The sequence below is a fragment of the Grus americana genome, chromosome 1 (assembly GCF_028858705.1).
Source record: "Grus americana isolate bGruAme1 chromosome 1, bGruAme1.mat, whole genome shotgun sequence".
NCBI lineage: Eukaryota > Metazoa > Chordata > Aves > Gruiformes > Gruidae > Grus > Grus americana.
The window spans coordinates 16,301,324-16,320,582 of record NC_072852.1 but is presented as its reverse complement, the minus strand read 5'-3'; the positions used below and the strand labels follow the sequence as shown (position 1 = coordinate 16,320,582).

The window sequence follows — 19,259 nt, the reverse complement described above, 5'->3', positions numbered from 1 at the left end:
CTGTTGCTTCAGCTACGAACTATATGCAGCTCTACACGAGCCTGCACGTGAATGTGTGCGTGTGCATAAAAATCCTTGCTAAGGTAGTAAATAATAGGATTACAAATTTCATCAAACTTGAGTCTCCCAGGCATTCTGCTGGAGCTCTTCCAAAGCCTGGCAACCACAGTGCAGGACTGGGCGTGCTGAGCTCTGTGCTGACTTCAGCCCACAAAGAACATTTCTGGCTGGAGGCTCCAGGCTCCCAAGAAGCCTCTGAGGTATGGCGTGGCTGCAGAGGCAGCTCGAACAATGCCCTTGCATAGTAGATATTTGAAGCTTATGTGTTTCATATAATATCCAGGAGATGACAATTTTACTATCATTGCTGTTTTAATTGAACAAACAGAAGAGAGTGCAGTTAGTAAAAGGCACTGTATGAGATTGAAAGTTAGGTTGTAATGCTGTCTTCCCTTTACAAGAAGCATACCTTTGTCAATATTTTTCTGTGCTGGACTTGATTATCAAGCGCTATTGTAAAAAACAGAATTTAATTGAACTAAGATGAAAAAAGTCATGTTTTTATCAAATACTCATTGCAAACATTGGCAGAAAGTTGTTTTTCTCAGGTTTTAGTCTTTGTTATGTACCTGGTGCCGAAGCATCTGTTCACTGAAAATTACTCCATTGCCATTTAAGAATAGGCTTTGTAATCATAATTTAACACCTGGGTCTTAAACTAGTCACGTAGGCTGCTTTTAGAGGAGGTGTTTATGGTGCACAGAGAAAGATTAGCAGATGTTTCTTCTCCTTCTGTGCTGTCTAAAGGAAGTCAGACAAATTCTGCGCTAAAGGAAATATAATTTTCACTTTGAGTTTCATAATTTCAACTGATCTGTGGTCTTAAAATATTATAATGTATATTGATTGTTTCCGGAAAATTGCCCATTTGGCAAGGTCTGCTAACATACTAAAATGCAGCACAACTCTAGCAATTCTAGGCTGGGATCTTAACACTTGTACTGAAAGTCATAACGCTGCGGCATTAGCAATATGTTTACAGGGTAATTTGAATCAATAGCTGATTATTCAGAAGAAATTTGCTAGCTCTGCAAAACTTTAACCTTACAAATTGCTGAATGGTTTTATCATCATAGTGCCTCACTATCACTGGGAAATGATGCCAAGAAATCATGTTTAAACAAACCAGCTGGTTGGGGTTTTTTTGCTGCGGAGGAGTTAAACATTCGATGCTCTCCATCCCCGATCTCAAGCAGCAAAGAAAATATTTCTGCAAAAATTATTTCTGTTCTGTGTAGGATGAGGTATGACACTTGCTTGTTCCTAGCATCCTGCAATAAGGCATTAAACACTGAGACTGATCTTCATACAGCCCTTTCAGTGTCCATTAAATCATCTCAGCTGTAGTATCCACTGCTTTGACACACCTTCGTTTAAATTGAGTGATATGCAAATATGCCACATATTAAATTACAGTAGCTCAAATGGAAGTGAGTTCTAAATATTTAAAACCAGAGGGAAAGGTAGCAGAGCTGTCAGAGTAAGTAAAAGATAAAGTAGTTCATAGAGCCTTGTGAGCTTGAAGCAAACCACTCAAGCTAGTCATTTACTACTTCGGAATTTCTCCCTTTAGATTTCTACAAGACTACATTCAATAAACATATATGAGTGTTACTTTTATCTTTAAGATCTGGAAAAAACATTACTGGAAGAGAAATGCATTCATCAAGGTGGTATAAAAACTACTCATGGATACTCTTTGGGTGTGTGCGCATGTGTGCACATGCATTTGTGAATAGATGCAGCTACAATCTTTTGTAGTCCTAAGCTGCTAATCAGTAGATCTTGACTAAAGAATTTGGCTAGAAAATTTTGCTGTCAAAAATGTGATTTTGCTTAAGTCAGAGTATGCCACAGAAGAATGTCTGATTAAGTTAAACACTCAATTAAAGAAAACAATACAACCACCCAGTTCCAAAATGACATTTCGAAACAGAAACCTATTGTTTAACTTAGTAAATGCTCCTTTGAAAACCCTCAGATCTTTGACCAATGCTTTCAAAAAACTTCTTTTCCCCTGTGTATTTTCCATGGGAGGTACTGCAGTGTCCTGCTCTGCTTACCCGGGGACAGATTTGATTCCTAACTGATCTTCAAAGCAAGCAGCCCAGTCTGTGTTAACTTGCAGCCCTTCACCCTGGCCTTTGTCCGCTCCTCTGTATGAAGGGAGAATAATCAACCATTTGTCCTGAAGGCCATTTCCAACCCAAACTGGTTAAGGCATCTAAATGTCTTGCAGTAAACTCAGCATCTGTGTGTTTTTACAGTGCAAAATGAACCACTGTTCCAAATTCCTAGTCACATAAGCATAAGCAAGTCATTTAAAAAGAGCTTACAGGGCGTTATGTCTTTGCCTATTCCACAGATATTATGTTAGGTGGAGTACAAAGCCATCACTAGCTACTGGATAGTATCTGAAACACTTCTGCATCCCTAGATGTGCCTGCGTGTTTCTTGTTCTTCTTGGGGAAAATTAGATAAACCAGGCATATGCTAAAATTAGATGCGGTATAGCTACTCAAGTGTAATATCAGACTTATGAATGTGCTGGTTAGAGCTGAAATCTCCAGAGCCAAGGTGTAGCTTGACGATTGTGTTTGCATTAGCCTGTTTGAGTACATCAGAAGCAAAACTGTTGTAAGAAAGAGAGAGCATCATTAGCACAGGACTGCACAGGAATTGGCTCAAATGGTGGCCATAGGACTAGTTGGACATCAAGGAAGGAGGCGATAGAGGGGCAAGATGTGATGTGGCTAGATGTGATGCTGGGGTACTTTGGCCAAAATTAATGCTGGGCATGGCATGCTGGTTCGTTCTGGCACAGTGTTCGCTCTGTTTCTAGCAGGTGATGGGAACCAAGGCATCTTCTGGTTTCACATCCCAGTTCATTGACAGTGATAATCAAATGTCACATGAATCCTTTGGTGGATGTGCACCCATGGTCATGAGTGATGGATGTGTAACTTGGCGCATGGTTATTCTGCCATGAGCTATTTGCCAATCCTGTAGCTAGCCTTTTCCAGTCTGCACCAGCTAGGAGGTCCTCCTTTCCTTTCTCGTGCATCCTGGAGCTATTTGCCTGCTGGCCCACGGTGTTCAAGGCACTCCGTGCTACCTAGAAGGCTTTATATGATCTGGTTCCAAGGCTTGCTTACCTCCTCTTGAGACGTCACCACAGCTGAAGTCAGTTGCAGGTTTGATCTTCACCATGCTGTAAAGGGACGATGCTCTCTGCAAGAGCCTTGGATGTGCTCCATGCAAGGGTGTGAAATAGCGTGTTGGTGGTGGCCATGGGATACAGGACTCCTCTGCTAAAGGCACTGGAGATGGTGGAGGTCCTGTTCCACATGGCCTTGGAGGGCAGAAGAGCAGGCTCTGTGGCTTTCTGGCTGGCCAAATTTAGTTATTAATGCCATGTTCAGCAATTGGAACCCAACATCTCATTGAAGGCCTCAGAGACTGACTCTAGCGAGGAACAGAGATGATTTCAACTGTGGCTGAAGCGCTTGGCTTAGGTCATCTAGACTCTAAAAAAGAAGACCGTATGTAACCAAACACTGGCATGCACGTGTCATTTGTGAGATGAAAGGTTTGCTCACAGGATGTGACCTGTAAGAGGAGCCGTGATGCTTTTGTGAGAATCTAAGAAATGTTTCAGTCTCTGCCACAGTAAGGCTGTAGCTAGAGAGACCATACCACCAACATGTAGAAATGCCTCCCAAATTTTCAAAAGGGAAAGAAAATAAAATCTACTGGAATCTTCTTATTCCAGTTCTGAGGGAGGCTTTTTCTTGTTTTCCTTTAGACTTTATGATTTTACTTAGAGATAAAATTATCTTCAGTTTTTACCTTTTGGTTTGAAAGCTGGTGTGGTCCTGTGCATGGTTAATGGCTTTGGAAGATCATGAAGAAAAGAAAGAGTAAGTGTGAAACCAGCCCTTTTGAAAGCCATTTTATATATGTTGGCTTCACACTACTGAAGTAATGCAGAGCCAGCATTGCCTGCTTCTGGGCTTGATAGAGAATCCTAATAAATATCCGGACAAACAACCCACAGTACTGTTTCTAGCCGCCTTCTACAATTTTCTTGTGGGTCCCACAAAGCTCAGTTTGAAAGTTTTGTAGAATTCTAGAAATGTGATGATTCTTCCAACTGTTGTGCTATATTTAGAATAAATTACTTCTTTGCTCTTTATCATCTCCCAACAGGCAACTGTGGAGTTTGAGTTTTCACTTTGCAAATGAGTTAGTACTTAAATTCTCCTCTCCCCTTCCCCAGCATTTTCTGGTTCCAGAGATTTTGGAATCCACATTACCATGTAAATGCTGCTAAAGCCATGTCATCTGCCTTTCCTGAACATGCAGGTATTCAGGAGTAGAATTACCAACATAGGTTGGTTTGGGGTTTTTTTCACTTTAAGCTTTTTAAATCCGCAAGTAAATATAGTGAGCTGATTTGCCAGCAGCAAGCATTCATGTAACTTGATCAGATCTCAAGATCTTTGAGAAGAACCACATGCCATTTAGCCTCTTTTTATGCAGAGGAATTTGGACAATTCATCATTATATGAGGACCTTATTAGTTGACAGAAGGGTTAACTGACCTCCTTCTAACAGGAGCTTGATGGTTTGCCTGCAGGGAACGTAGTCGTGGTGAGTTGACTACTTAAGCACTTTCGATGTAAAGTGAAAACAATCTCTTGTGTCAGGGTATAATTCAAAGAACAAAGGACCATTTTGCTCAATTGTGCAGGCAGCAGAAGTTATTTTTGTCTCTTGCCTATCATATTCACATTGTACAAGAAAGTCGTTTTGTTGAGGAGCGATTTGTTCTGCTGAGGCTCTTTGTGTAATTTTTGAACTGAAGACCACCACTGTGTTTTGGCATTGAAGCAAACAATGTACAGTCTTGAAAACGGCTTTGTGTTTTGCCCTTTTTTTTTTTCAAGGGGGCATGTGCTTGGGGTGTGTGAAGTGATTTATGGACTTTTTTGAGCCATTAACCTCCTTCAAGGATGCCTGGTAAATGGATGTGTAAGTGAAGGCTTTTATCAGGTGTTGCAATCCTTTTCCTGTTCAAGGAATGTGTGCTTGACCTGCTTCGGGTGTTCTCTGTCAGGATGGTAGGTAGACAACCTGCCTGTTCGCAAGGCCTCTCTTTTTGTTCTTTGCTGCCATGCCTTCGTTAAAAGCTTTGCAGGTTGGTAATTTCGTCTGCTGCTGCCTGAGTAATTAAGGAGGAGGAGAGGTCAAGTGGCAGCCCTGCTGCATGGAAAGCCTTCTCCTGATAGCTGATAGCACTGTTGTGTACAGAGTGTGTCCTTTTAGAAGTGACTGTGCATCACTATGTTAATTGAGTAACTTCTGTTCATGGTCCCTTAGTCCAAAGAAGGGCATCTTTCTTCTAACAGCTCGTTAAAAAAGGGTGTTGCTTAAACCTTATCACCCCAATTTGGCAACCACCCGGCACCCCTGGGTCTTACCTGACTAGCATATAAAGATAAGTAGGTGTTCACAGTTACAAAAATAAAATAAGAATGAAAGTCCATTTCAGGAAGGCATGAATACTGACTCCTGAGTTGGTGCTCAAAGTGTGAAATAATTTAAAAAAAAAAAAAAATCTGTAAATCGTCCTCATTCCCACTTGAGGGTGACAAGCGGTGTGTAGGCTCTTGATTGTTACCACCAGTGTTGAAGACTTCCCTCTTCCTCCCCACCTGGCAGAGCCAGGCCCCGTACCTCCGCATAGAAGATCTCTCAAGGGCTGTTACTCCATGAATTTGTCACGTTCTTCTCTGAAGCCACCTCAACTTTTAGCACCCACAGTGTCTTGTGGTAGGGAGCTCTGCCACTTAACTATGTGCTGTGTAATCAACTATCTCCTTTCATTGTGTTGTTTGTGGGAGGTGCAGGGGGAAGGTGGTTGATTTCTCATCTGCCGGATTCCTCAGTTGACCCCTACTCCTGTGCTGGAGGAGACAGTAAATGGTTGTTCCTTGTTCACTTTTTCTATTTCATTCATGTTTTGCTCTGAAACCCCTCTGCTATGTGCCTGCCTGTTGTCTCTTTTCCCATCTGGAAAGCCTTACTCTATTTACTCTTCATTGTAGGAGTAAAACTGGGATCTTTGTCTTCAATTGCTGTCCAACTAACATCCAAGCAGTGTCCATCCATGTTCCATTATTGTGCACATTTCTGAGATGTGCAAATCCTGGTCTCCCCTAGAGTTATTCCTTGTCTCTCCTCTTTCATGCTCAGCCCTGGTTCCCCCATACCCAAGCAGACATAGAGCTGATTATAATCTAGACACAGACCACTTTGATACTCGTTTCCCTGCTTCATTACAACTGGTTGAATTTTGTTTTTTTCCTCCCTGCCAATGTCAATGTCATTTCCCTCACTGTAGCCTTCACACATGCCTTTTTCTCCTTCCAGCTTGTGATTGCAACCCTCGTGGCATCCAGACCCCACAATGCGACCGTGCCACTGGGCAGTGCATCTGCAATGAAGGGGTGGAAGGGCCACGCTGCGACAAGTGCTCCCGGGGCTACTCGGGCTTCTTCCCCAACTGCGTGCCATGCCACCAGTGCTTCGCCCTCTGGGACGTGATCATCAGTGAGCTGGCTAACAGGACCCAGCAGTTCCTGGATAGGGCTAATGCCCTCAAAATCACTGGAGTCACTGGCCCATACCAGCAGACACTCAACACCCTGGAGGAGAAGCTCAGTGAAATTAAAACCATCATCGCTCAAAATCCAGCTGCTGAGCCCCTGAAGAACATTGGGAATCTCTTTGAGGAAGCGGAGTGAGTACAGTCGCAGTTATATGGATGTCTAGCGTGGGAAGGAGTGGGAGTGCCAGGGAGCTGGGATTTACTTGAGTGACTGATGTCCCCGCGCTGAGCTGAGGACACCCAGCTCTGCTCTTCCAGCTGGGTGAGCTGTGCTGCGGCTCCCAGCACTGGTGGAGCACCTCGCCATGCTCAGCGCCCACAGTGAGCGCCCGTCCCTGGCCAGGGAAGGTAGGAGCAGCACAGCTACCATGCTTTGGGCAGGGGTTATCCTGCTCTCACTGCGCACCAGGCAGCTAATTACCACGGAGCCACTCACGCTTGCCTTGCACTCCCCTGGGGCAAAGGACAAACACTGCTATTATGTGAGAGAATGAAGAGGGGAGAGATTAAATTCCTGGATTTCCGTGTGTAGCCAATGAGTTGGAAACTTGTGCTCCTTTCTGCACTCTGAGCATGTGTGGGGGGAAGCACCAGCTTTATAACAAGGATTGTTTCCATTTTTCTCAGGGTAGGAGCCTTGTATTTTGTTTTACAGCTAAGCATACAAAAGATGGTAGTTTGTTCTTTTGGAAATGGGGTAGTTTAACATTAAGTAGGATTACAGATGCTTTCTAGCCCTGTGTGCTACTGCTTGAGCTTGTTTGTGCATTGTAAAGGGGACTGCACAAAGCAAAGGGGCAAGGATTAAAACACAGATGTCTCAGTTAGGGATATGCTTGTGCCCTGCAGCTCCCCGCTCCAACTGGAGAGTGCTGCTGCATTTGGGCTGTGTGTGTCCTGAGGGAAATCAGAGCAGCAGAGAGCTGCTTTTCCCTAACACGCATATGTGTGTGTGTGTGTGTATATATATATATATGTATCTGTTCTTGCTCCTCTCTGGCTGTACAGAAGTACTGGGCATTGAAGGACTCCTGGAAAAAAGCAGGCTGTTGGGCTACTGAGCGAGCTGTAAATTGATCACAGAGCTTAAACACTGCCTGATTCTTTCAGAGTGAGGAAACGCTGGGATTGGTGGGAACACCATGGATGGGAATAGCTTCCTATGCCCACTTCTGTTCCACAGCAGCATTGTGGAACATACACTTGTCTTTCCTTTTAGGGTTATCCCACTAGCTAAAGCTGCTCTGCGTCTCACTGAGGCCATGCTGAATGCTGAGGGCGGGAGGTTTTCCTTCATAGCCCTTGAGAAACAGCTAGTGAGGAGGCATCTTTACAGACAAGTTAAAAGAATCCATTGTATTGAAAATAAGGCTTCCCCCACTGCTTCCTGAAGTTTAAATCTGTCCCATGAGCTTGTAGTAATCAAAACTGCATTTGTAGCTGTGTGGGATGGGAAGCAAATTATGTATGGATCATAGTAGTCAACTCTGACCTATGCAGTTGCCATGATACAAGAGCATTACACCAGTCCTCTGGAATCTGCCTCCAGTTAATCTTACACAAAGCAGCTGTTTTCTGAGCAATTTGGTGCTTTGAGTTTATAAACGTGCTGTAGATTAAAAAGTAGTTTTGTGTGATAAAGGAAACAAAACAGTATTCTAGGTAGGCATGTTGTTACAAATCACTTACAGCTCCACCAAGGGAGGACAGGTCCTGCTGTGGGAGAAGCTCTGCATGGCTCTAACCACCACGCTTCAATGAAGTGAAGCACCGACGCTTACAACCCTTCCTCCTCCCCCTGTTGAGGCCCATGTCTCTGTTTTACAGAAAGCTGACAACAGATGTTACAGTTAAGATAGCCAACATAGAAGAAAACCTGTCAGCCTTAGCAGCGAAGAGCAATAGCACAGACACCGACCTGAGCACGCTGGAGACAGATGCCAAAAGCCTAGACCGTGTTGTGAAAGAGCTTGCAGAACAGCTAGAGTTCATCAAGATCTCTGATGTTCGGGGTAAGTGTTGCAGGCAGGGGGAGAAAGCAGAGGGGTGGCCAAAGATTTAATTAGTGGATGGTTTTAAATGTCTTCTAACTTGTAATAAAGCACAGTTCCTAGGAGGGCAGCTTCTTTCTGTGCATTAGCAGAGTTGCTGATGCAGCAGGAATTTTGTTTTGCCCCCTCACCCCCTCTTTCTCCTTCTGCACATTGCAAAGCTGATTGAAGTTCTTGGGACACAGAGTTGCCTTAAAGGCTCTTGATTAATATGTTTTAGATGAGACACAACAGCTGAAAGTGCAGCAGATTCCAAGATACACCTGGACAAAAAGGAATGTCTCTAAATTCTTTGGAAATTTTGAAAGCTGACTTCATTCCAATTTGAAACAAAGGAATTTTTTTTTTATATTTCCTGCTTTGCAGGAAGTCTGAGATTGTTTCCAGTGAACATAGGATGTAGAACGGGGGAGTCTCCGACTAGTGGCATTCTGCAGAGGAAAGCTGCCCTGAGGTGCAGAACGTGGCCACCCCCACAGCATCCCTCACACTTGCTCAAGGCCTCTCCGAGAGTCGTCCAAAACTAGCAGTTCCATAAATCAGCATCAAGCAGTTGTTTCTATGGAAAGCTCTGACCAGTTTCCAAGCAGTGACTCCATAAGCCAGACATCCCAGGGCAAGCAACAAGAACTGTGGGATAAGCAAATCCTTAGAAAACAGACTGTTGCCCTATAAACCTAAAAGGCTGGATCTCCTTTTGCCCTCAGGGCAAGCAGAATTCAGTCACTAGCATCAGAGAAAGGCTTAACTTCACAAATCCAGCAAACCACTGTCAACCAAGCAAAAAAACCCACAAAAAACAAACCCACTTTTTTCCCCACGACAGGCTAAATTCCATCATCCTTACAATGGCACTGACTATAGCTGCAAGGGTAGCATCTCATTTAACTTGATATTCGTATCACTAACCCTGATGTGTCATCTGCCACCCTCCATAATATAAATTCCTCTGGGTTACTGAACACATTTCTGAGCAGCTCCATCTGATTTCTGCAGGGGCCTTGGATAGTATCACCAAGTATTTCCAGATGTCCCTGGAGGCAGAGGAGAGGGTCAATGCCTCCACTGTTCACCCTGATAGCGCCGTGGAGCTGTCAGCGCAAACACGGCAGGAAGTGGAAGACTTAATCAATGAGAAGGAGGCCCAGTTCAAGGCTAAACAAGAGGAGCAGTCGCGCCTTCTGGATGAACTTGCAGGCAAGCTGCAGAGCCTGGATCTCTCCGAAGTGGCTAAGAAGGTACGCAGCTGAGAATTGCTGGTGTAAGACCTGTAGTAAAAATAAAGTTGGGTTTGTGAAGAAATGGCAGGCAGGGAGGAACTGTTTAGAGCTTGACAGTGTGAGATACAGTTTGTTCATGAAAAGCACAGGTTTCTTGGATGACAGGGTATTTTGTGGGCTGGAACAGGGCTGTTTAATCAGTGGGCTCTGAGACCTACTGGCTTTCAGGCACCAGTCTCTCATGTTCCCAGCCCTGACAAAGCACCCATCTTTTTTTCATCACCCCAGCTCTAACCCGAAGCCCTCTGCTGTGGACAGAGCTCCCATATGCTAAAAAGCGTAGCAAGTCTGCTGGACTGAGAGCCATCCTCTTCAGCCTGTTGTCAGTTCACATGCTTGCTTTCTCTAGGCTCCTCTCTTCCTTTTTCCGGCTCTGCAGGGTATGCACCGTGCCTGTGCAGCGCCTGGCCAGGCAGCACTTCTACTCACACCGACAGGCTGCCCTCCTCAGCATCACCGCACTCCCATCCTCGTGCTTGAGACAAAGCAGAACTTAGAGGGAGCTGGAGTCAAAAGGGCATTTTTCTCTGTTGAAGCTGCCTGCTCATCTGTAAATATGATCAAGGGTGGCTTTTTCTTGGGAGAGGCTGGGTGTTCCCTCAGTTTCACTTTGAAGTTGGCCAGCTGCATTCAGAGAACAATCCCACAAGAAGGCAGGCTGCAGGGGACTGCTCATTAACTTCCCTGGGCAGGCCAGGCCTGTGGCAGAGGATGAGTTCTTCACATGCTGATTTGTCCCGTCCTTTACAACTACAGTCATCCCTCCCGACTCCCCCCAGCCCTCCTTTTTTCTCAGGAGGGAAGAAAGAGACATCTTTTTGTTTAGTTTCCCGTCCCCTACATTCCTGCCTAACTGTTCTTGAGGACTGCAGATCTTGGGTAGATGTTAATCAAGGCTGTAAACACTGAGTTGCTTGGAGGTGTAATCACAGGACACCAAAAAACCCCAAAAAACTCTTTGCTTTCTAGCTACTGCTGGGTTGCATGCCAAACAGGTAAGAGGGACTCATTTACACTTCACAGGAGACAGCTGCACTAACTTGGCACAGCCCTTAGGTTTTCCCAGAGAGGTTTTTTTGGCTGCAGAGTAGTTCGGTTAGTGACTATCATTTGGCAAAAGGGGTGGGGTGGAAAGGGAAGAGAAACTCACAAGAATGGGGAATTTTCCAATTTTCCCTCTGGCTAAAACAACTTCTGAGTGAATTCATTGTCCAAACAATTGACCAAGTAGTGGATAATTCTCAGTACAATGTTGCCGATTAAAATAGTTTTGCTTTCAAAAAAAAAGTCTACCCTGAAAGTTTCTGTGGGAATACATCCTTGACAACAATTCACAAATTGGAAAGTGCTCTGGAAAGATGAAATCAGAGCACACATTTGGTGGAAGGGAATGGGACAGCTTGAAGAGAGACAAAAAAAAAAGTTTCCTGTTCAACTTGGAGCATTTCAGCTTGTATTACATTTCTAGGGCTTTAGAGCAAAGGAGAAGATACTGCTGTGTTCCACGCACTTTCTTCCCTATACAATAGTTTCTTGGGCTGGCCAGTTTTTCCTCCAACAGTAGTGAAGACTGATTGCAAACAAAAGGCACACAGACAGGAGTAGCTTCCAGCTTGAAACCAAAGCTTAAAGGCAGCTTTCCAGTGAAAGATGATGTGCAGGAAAAGTGGATGATGACAGTGAGGCAAGGCTTCCCTCATAACCTCCAGCTACTTCAGCATCAAGGAGCTGCATATTTGTTACTGAGTTAAAGGCAGGAGGGTGCAGAGGGCACAAGAAAGATTAAAGTCATGCTGGTACAGACCTGCTGCAGGAATCACCTCCAGCTTAAAGCTCTACTTCAGCTTTCCTTCCCTCTGGTACTTGGATGCTACTGCAAGGGGCAGAAACAACATAGAGCAGGGTCCAATTCCATCCCCCCTCGCAGCTCCACAACGAAAATAAAGCTGTGACTGTTTTCCTCATCTAATGTGTCTCTGCAGACGTGTGGCACTCCTGTGGGAGCCTCTTGTGCTGAGTCCGAGTGCGGTGGTTTAAATTGTCGAACAGATGAAGGAAAGAAGAAGTGTGGAGGACCTGGCTGCGAGGGGCTGGTGACTGTAGCTCACAATGCCTGGCAGAAAGCCATGGATTTTGACAGAGACATCCTCAGTGCATTAGCAGAAGTTGAGCAACTCTCCAGAATGGTAATATGCCAAATCAATTGTTAGGTATTTAAAAAAAAAAAATCTCTTGGTTGTAACAGAAGTTTAGACACTAATTGACAAAGCATGTGCCTGGCTTACTTCAAAATACTTCTTTTCATGCTTGTAAAGATCCTCAGAAAAGGAGCTTGCTAAAGTGAAGCTTCATGGATAACTGTAAACATTAGCCTGAGTTGTTTAACCTAGGATTGGTGGCATGGCTCATGGCCAGCTTTTAAAAGCATTCTGTGAGTTTTATGAGAAAAAGCATTTCTCATTACTATTACCTCTGACTCTACCTGAATTTTTGTTTTAAAACAAGCTTTAAAGCATAAGAAAATACGCAATCAAGCCTTCCATTTTCCTCTCTTTAGGTTTCCGAGGCAAAACAGAGAGCTGATGAAGCAAAACAAAACGCACAAGCAGTTTTGCTCAAAACCAATGCTACAAAAGAACAAGTGGACAGAAGCAATGAAGATCTGAGAAATCTTATTAAACAGATTAGAGACTTCCTGATGCGTAAAAACCTTACATTTAAATTACATTTTAATTCTACATTTGTGAAAATAACTTTAGCCCTGAATCATCCTCTAAGGAGTAACGCAATAGTTGTGTCCCCCTCCCCCTGTTTCAGCCAGACTTAGTGTGTATGATGAAATCTGGAAACAAGAACCAAGACAATAGGAAAGTGAGAGCAAACTGTGACACGTTGTGTTCGTTTCAGCTGAGGCTGTGGTACTGCTGTAGCTTGCCAAGTGTGTTCATAAGCGCTGGCTAGAAGTACTATTAAAGGGAAGGAGAGTCAGGAACTGTGTTTCTCTAAGAAAGCAGGTAAAGGTTAAATGAGGGCCCTGCTCACTAGTGAGCGGCAGCACAGCAAACCCACTCCTTCCCTGTTTGCATAAATACACTTATGTGCAGCTGTTGGCTTCCCTTCTTGTGGGCTCGCGTCTCCCCCACCCTCAGCATGGTGTAGCTAATCACTGAGATCTTCAAATGGCTTCCAGGAGAGCTATGCCAGCAGGGCCTACGCGCCTGCTGGGCCTCTCAGAGAGAGAGGTTTCACCCTCAGGAAGCAGTTTTAACACCTTGATTTTCTGTTAAGTTTGGGGGACGAAGTTTTCCCATGATTTTCCTTCTTAAGTAAACAAAAAGTTTGAGTACTGAGACTTGACGGGGGAAGCTTTTACTTACATCTTTGTCCATCTACTAGAAGACAGCGCTGATCTGGACAGCATCGAGGCAGTGGCTAATGAAGTGCTGAATATGGAGATGCCAAGCACTCCCCAGCAGCTGCAGGCCCTGACAGAAGATATTCGTGAGCGTGTAGAAAGCCTTTCTGATGTTGAAGTCATTCTGCAGCAGAGCGCTGGAGACATTGCCAGGGCAGAAATGCTACTGGAGGAAGCTAAAAAAGCAAGGTATGCAAAACCCTGTCCTGTATTAGCTGTTTTCCATCACCAATAGTGTGAACAAGACTTTAATTTCATTGTATCAGAAAATGCAGAGTTTAACTTATCCCAGTGCAGATTCTCATTCCTTCACTAAGGGGCAAAACCAGCCCTTTGCAGTATATGACTAGTTCTTTCTCCAGTTCCAAAGCAAAAGCATTTTTAGCATTAACATAGTTTTGCTCCACAGCAAAGGTGCAACAGATGTTAAAGTCACTGCAGACATGGTGAAAGTAGCACTGGAAGAAGCTGAAAAAGCTCAAAATGCAGCTGAAAAAGCCATCAAGCAAGCTGACGAAGATATTAAAGGAACTCAAGACCTGCTGACTTCAGTGAGTTCTTACTACTTAAGATATAGAAACAGCACCAAGTCTGATACTTAGAAGCTGATGTAAAGCTCATCTAGGGAAGGCTCTTGGGTACTGCAAATCAAAGACTGCTTAAAACAAATCTAACCCATTCCTGCCTTCACAAAAACTTTTGGGTTAGTAGAACAGATTCTAGGGGACCATTTACCCCTTAAAAAGAAAAAAATAAGGCTTTTTTCACCCCATATCCTGCACCACTCAAGTTAAAGGAGCAGGACTGCAGCCCTCTAACACAGCAGGTGTGCCAGGGTCCCTGAAAGTCAAAATTGTTGACCCCCTCAGTAGTTCCTGGCATAGCTGTGCTATCAGTGCCATCCACCACTGCAGCACAAGACTAAAACAAACAAGTGCTGGATTAAAGCGGCAATTGCTGTAGTCTTGTCAGATAATGTATTTTCAGATTTATCTCAAAGCCCTCATGAGACCATAGCATTATCTATACCCGTGAAGCTTGGCCAGCTTAGACGATATGCAGCTTCACAAGTCCATTATCAAATGATGGAGTCAAATGTCTGAAGTTTTACCAGTGGATTAGGCAACTCTTGCATGTGTAATACAATCGGGTAATTTTTAACCATGTTTCTTTGTGCCTTTGCAGCCCCATATGTACCCCACCTTCATGCAGTGGGCTCTTTCATCTTGACTGCAATTGGCCATTTGTAACAAAGCTAAAACACTAGGGTTTACATCAGATGTACGGACATGAAGTAATTCGTCGATCGGGGCTTATCTAGAAAGCTTACTATTATGTTCAGTGTCTTTTGAAAATGTAACTATTGTCCCTCTTTTTTAGATTGAATCTGAAAATGCAGCATCTGAAGAAACACTGAACAATGCTACCTTACGTCTGTTTGAGCTAGAGAAGAGTGTAGAAGACCTTAAGCAAAAGGCTGCTACAAATTCAGAGAATGCAGAGAATATAGAAGAAAAAATTGTTACTGTAAAACAAAATGCTGAAAAAAATAAAAAGGTGAGAAGCTCAGGAAAGATGCCAAGGAAAAGCCAAGAGAGCTGTCGCTCCACGTTTGGCTAAAGGAACATTAGTGAATACATGAGATCCATTTCATTTATGGGGGACCAAAAGAAACCACTTAATGCCCTTACCAAAGATAGCAGCTTTTTACTTACTTTGGTACCAGATACAAAGAAGTATTGGGAAGTTTTCCAGTTCTAAAACAGCTGCAGGAAACATGTCATGCTGTCACGCTGATGGCCTTTCGTAAGATTTGTTTCTGTCCCTCAGCTCTACTATCTGCCATAGGAGAACTGCTAATTTTTTTTTTCCCATTTGATAGATTATTTATGGTTCTATGACAAGGACAGGTGACAAGAAAGATCCTTAGCTCAGTATAAAACCAGAATAATTTCTAAATACCACAGATGCAAAGTTTGCTTTATGACCATATGGTGTTGCTCCCAATGTCTGCTACACACCTTTGTAAGAGCAAAAGAATGCTCATTAACAAAACAATTGACAAATCTGCCAAAGAAAGTTCCCTTGCTGTAATCTGTTGTCTATAATTAGCCCATTAGTCTCTAGAGAGACATTTTCTGCCAGGAGGGATGTATTATCCATCACATCAATTATTTCCAAACACTAAGTAGTATTTCAGGTGGCTGTTGAGTAAACACAAGAGACTTCCCATACTGCTGCAGCTTGTTAACTTGCTTATCGGTTGAATTCAGTTGGGTCACAGGACTCCTTAATCTTAACCTTGCAGAGAAAAGCACAGCCAAGAAACCAACCTCATGACTTCTCCAGCACCTTCACCTATGCAAACTAGGCATCTGTTCTCCTTACTGAAAGGGTAATGAGAGGATTCCTCCCTACATGCAAACATTCAGCCAGAAGCAGTGCCAGTTCCTTACCATACACAGCTTTCCAGCTGTCCTTGGGGCCATGGCTTCCATTAGTTACAGAATTGTGTCACTGAATCCCATAAAAGCTTGCAAAGTGTCAGTGTTAGAACAGACACAGATCTACAAAAGGGCAACTGATGACTCTGCACCCCAACTCTTAATCTTGGAAATACCCCAACACTGTTTCTGCTTTTGTTAACTGAGCTAACATCTGTAGTCTCTTTACACCTGGATTAGTAAAGAGAGGGAGGAAATGCAAACTCCTGCTGCATTCTCTTTTGAATGAGCTCCATCTTGTGCTTCAATCTGGAACAACAGGTCCTCAACACCGAGCTCAATGACAAGTATAAAACAGTGGAAGATCTCATTGCCAAGACGACAGAGAAGGTGGCTGATGCTAGGAGGAAAGCTGGCATGTTGCAAGATGAAGCTAAAGCCTTGTTGGCTCAAGCAAACAGCAAACTCCAGCTGCTCAAAGGTAAGGCTGTTCAGAGGAGGTAAGCTGTTATCTTAGACTATGAAACAATGTCATGCTGTTAAAAAGACTATTCATCAGCAGCAGGGAAAAAAATGGGAGTAAATTCTTTGTTACTGAGGTTTGATCTGCTTTCCTTATTCTTACGGATACAACATAGTCTTTTGAATCAAAGATTTCTATAAAAAAGCTGAAACTTACAGTGAGACACAAACTTTTGGTATGGTACCTATTGCTGCTCCAAGAACTACCACAGGGAAGGAACATAACTACCATGCTTAGGACAAGGACTAACCTGATCAAGCAAGACAAATCTTCAAACAATACTACCCCCACCCCAGAAAAACAAAAGGTAATCAGGATACAGCAGTCCCAGTTTACAGATTAATTTAACATTTACTATTGATGATTAAAGTTGACTGAAACAGAGGGGGCAACCCACCCATAACTACCAGGGAGGGAACTAAGTTTTCCTTCTGTTTGTGCCAGGCCAGGAACTCAATTCTTCCCCTTAGCTCCTCCTGCACAGTTACAAAAAGTTGCTGAATAGTCTTAACCATAACAAGCCAAAGCATTTCACTGTTCTGTAAGAGCCACCATAGGGCAGAGAATGACAATTATTTTCAGCATGAATCAAAATATACTTTTGGATTTCCACTTATGGAAAACTACTGCCTTGTTGCTTTATGTCCCAATGGTAAAAAAAAAGTGCCATTCCAGCCTTTTTTTTTCCTAATCAGATTCTCTTCCGCAATAAAGTTGAGTAGTAGTTTATCTGTAACAATAATGATTTATATTTTACTGCATTAAAACACCCCTAATTAAGCTGTTTTCCTCCTCCTTTGCTGACAGACTTGGAAAATACATATGAAAACAATCAAAAAGTTCTGGAAGACAAAGCCAAGCAGCTGGTGGAGCTAGAAGAGACAGTTCGCTCCCTCTTACAGACAATCAGCCAGAAGGTTGCTGTTTATAGCACTTGCTTATAGATGGGAGCAGGAAGTGCTTGTGTTCAGGATGGATTTTACAAGTATTACACTAGTTCTTTTTGACATTACACTAAGACCTGATAAATCAAACAGGTTTTATATTGACTTTCAAGTCACAGAACCAAAGACAAGTAACTTTTTGATGTTGAAAATAAACAGTACTTTTGTATCACGGTATGTACCTAGTATGACTCTAAGTTCCTTCCTATTTTCAGTAGCTGAAATAGGAAATCAATTAATCCTTTAACAAGTCTTGTTTTTAAACTCGTTAGAGATCTAATAAAATCTTGGCTCCAACTACAGAATTCTAAATAAGGGCTCCAATTACTATGAAATATAGGATGGTCACTCAAAACTACAAGTGAACGAAGAAACACCATCTTCATGGGGTTAGCTAGCATTTACACCACAGTATTCAAAAAGGATTATTTACCCTCTGCATTGTATCTATTTAGGCTGAACACTAGTTTCATGTCACTGATTATGAAACACTTGATATGGGAAGCGGAAACAGGTCAGCACTGAAAGGGTGAGTGTGGTTTATATTTCAAGCACCGAATTTAGGTGATAAACCAAGCTTGGAGGATCAAGCCTCTCTGGAAAAGGAACTACTAAAGTTCACAGGGTCTCCTCTGAAAACAGCTTGCACTTAAAAGACAAATAAGACTTTTTTCAGAGTGCAAGAGTAACATCCAGTTCACCATACTTTAGCTCAGTTATGCAGAGCAGCATACCTTCAGACAATTGTATTGTACCACACAAATTAATTTACGACATTCATCAGCTACACAAATTAGCATCCAAAACTGCAACGTGCATTTACACTTCGCACATCCCGACTGCAAACTCTGAGCTGAGGAAGGCATCTGGTATATACCTTGATCAGCACCTTACCTAACCTTGACTAACATTACTGAAAGTCAGCTAGGAAAACTGTGGCAGAATATATCACCACCTAAGCAAACTGAAGAGCAGTATGTTTAAATAATTACCCATAAGCTCCACAGGTTACAAATACTAGAGAAAAAAAAAATATCAGTCATGAGTATTGACTACCATACCAGCATCACACACCATTACTGCCAGCGTACTTAAGCAACTGTTAAAAATACAGTCTGCAAACTGCACCATTCAGGTTTAACTGCCATCAGAGCATTGACAGGAGGCTCAGTAGCTCACCTTAGGTGTACAAAGAGTGTTTGTACACCTAACTAGAACAGGAACAACGGCAAGAGAAATAAAAATACAGTAACAGTCTTATGGCCTTGAATTTTATTTTCAAGTGTCTGGGACACTGTAGTCTCCAGTATAATTTTAGTAGTATTCTCAATTAAAGTTTCCCTGACTTTCCAAAATTCATTTAATATGAAAAAAATGAGATCTGAGAATTTGTAACTGATGAACCTCAAGGCTGAACTGCACTAAGACTGCCACAAGTATTCAGGGAGGTGGTGGGAGTGGACACAAAACTATTTCTGAAAGAGCACAGCTTCTAGGAAGAACTTGCAAAGCACAAGATTAACACTTAATAGCATTTGCCTACAACAGGCAGAAGTGGTTCCGAAATGCCTAGATCTATCGGAAGAATCAAGTTTTTCTTCCCTCACTAGTGTCTCACCTTTGCATTCCCTTCAGCAACTTCCTACTAACACCTGAAAGCAGATCCACATTAATTCACTTACTCCAATTCACAGATATGCTGGGTCATCTCATAGCCTGGTGATAACTTTAATGAGCTGTCATGATTTAACACCATCTACACTTAAATCAGGAGTTAAAAAAAACCAAAAATGAAGAACTGGTGTTTGTTGATTAATTGATATCTTAATAAAACGGTAACATTTGCATATATTTCCATCACTCAGTATG

At 42.9% G+C, this 19,259-nt stretch overlaps 1 protein-coding gene across 1 annotated transcript in view; it reads left to right on the top strand.

Annotated features, from left to right (window-relative positions):
• LAMB1 (laminin subunit beta 1) overlaps positions 1–17,565 on the top strand; it is a 43,783-nt gene extending 26,218 nt beyond the window's left edge. Inside the window, exons 24-33 of the mRNA XM_054841849.1 lie at positions 6,496–6,865; positions 8,561–8,745; positions 9,781–10,022; positions 12,047–12,250; positions 12,622–12,766; positions 13,461–13,668; positions 13,889–14,030; positions 14,860–15,036; positions 16,245–16,404; positions 17,254–17,565. Coding sequence (XP_054697824.1) covers positions 6,496–6,865; positions 8,561–8,745; positions 9,781–10,022; positions 12,047–12,250; positions 12,622–12,766; positions 13,461–13,668; positions 13,889–14,030; positions 14,860–15,036; positions 16,245–16,404; positions 17,254–17,390 — 1,970 coding nt within the window. The 3' untranslated portion in view covers positions 17,391–17,565. The remainder of the gene's footprint in view (positions 1–6,495; positions 6,866–8,560; positions 8,746–9,780; positions 10,023–12,046; positions 12,251–12,621; positions 12,767–13,460; positions 13,669–13,888; positions 14,031–14,859; positions 15,037–16,244; positions 16,405–17,253) is intronic.
• The last annotated feature ends 1,694 nt before the right edge of the window (positions 17,566–19,259 follow it).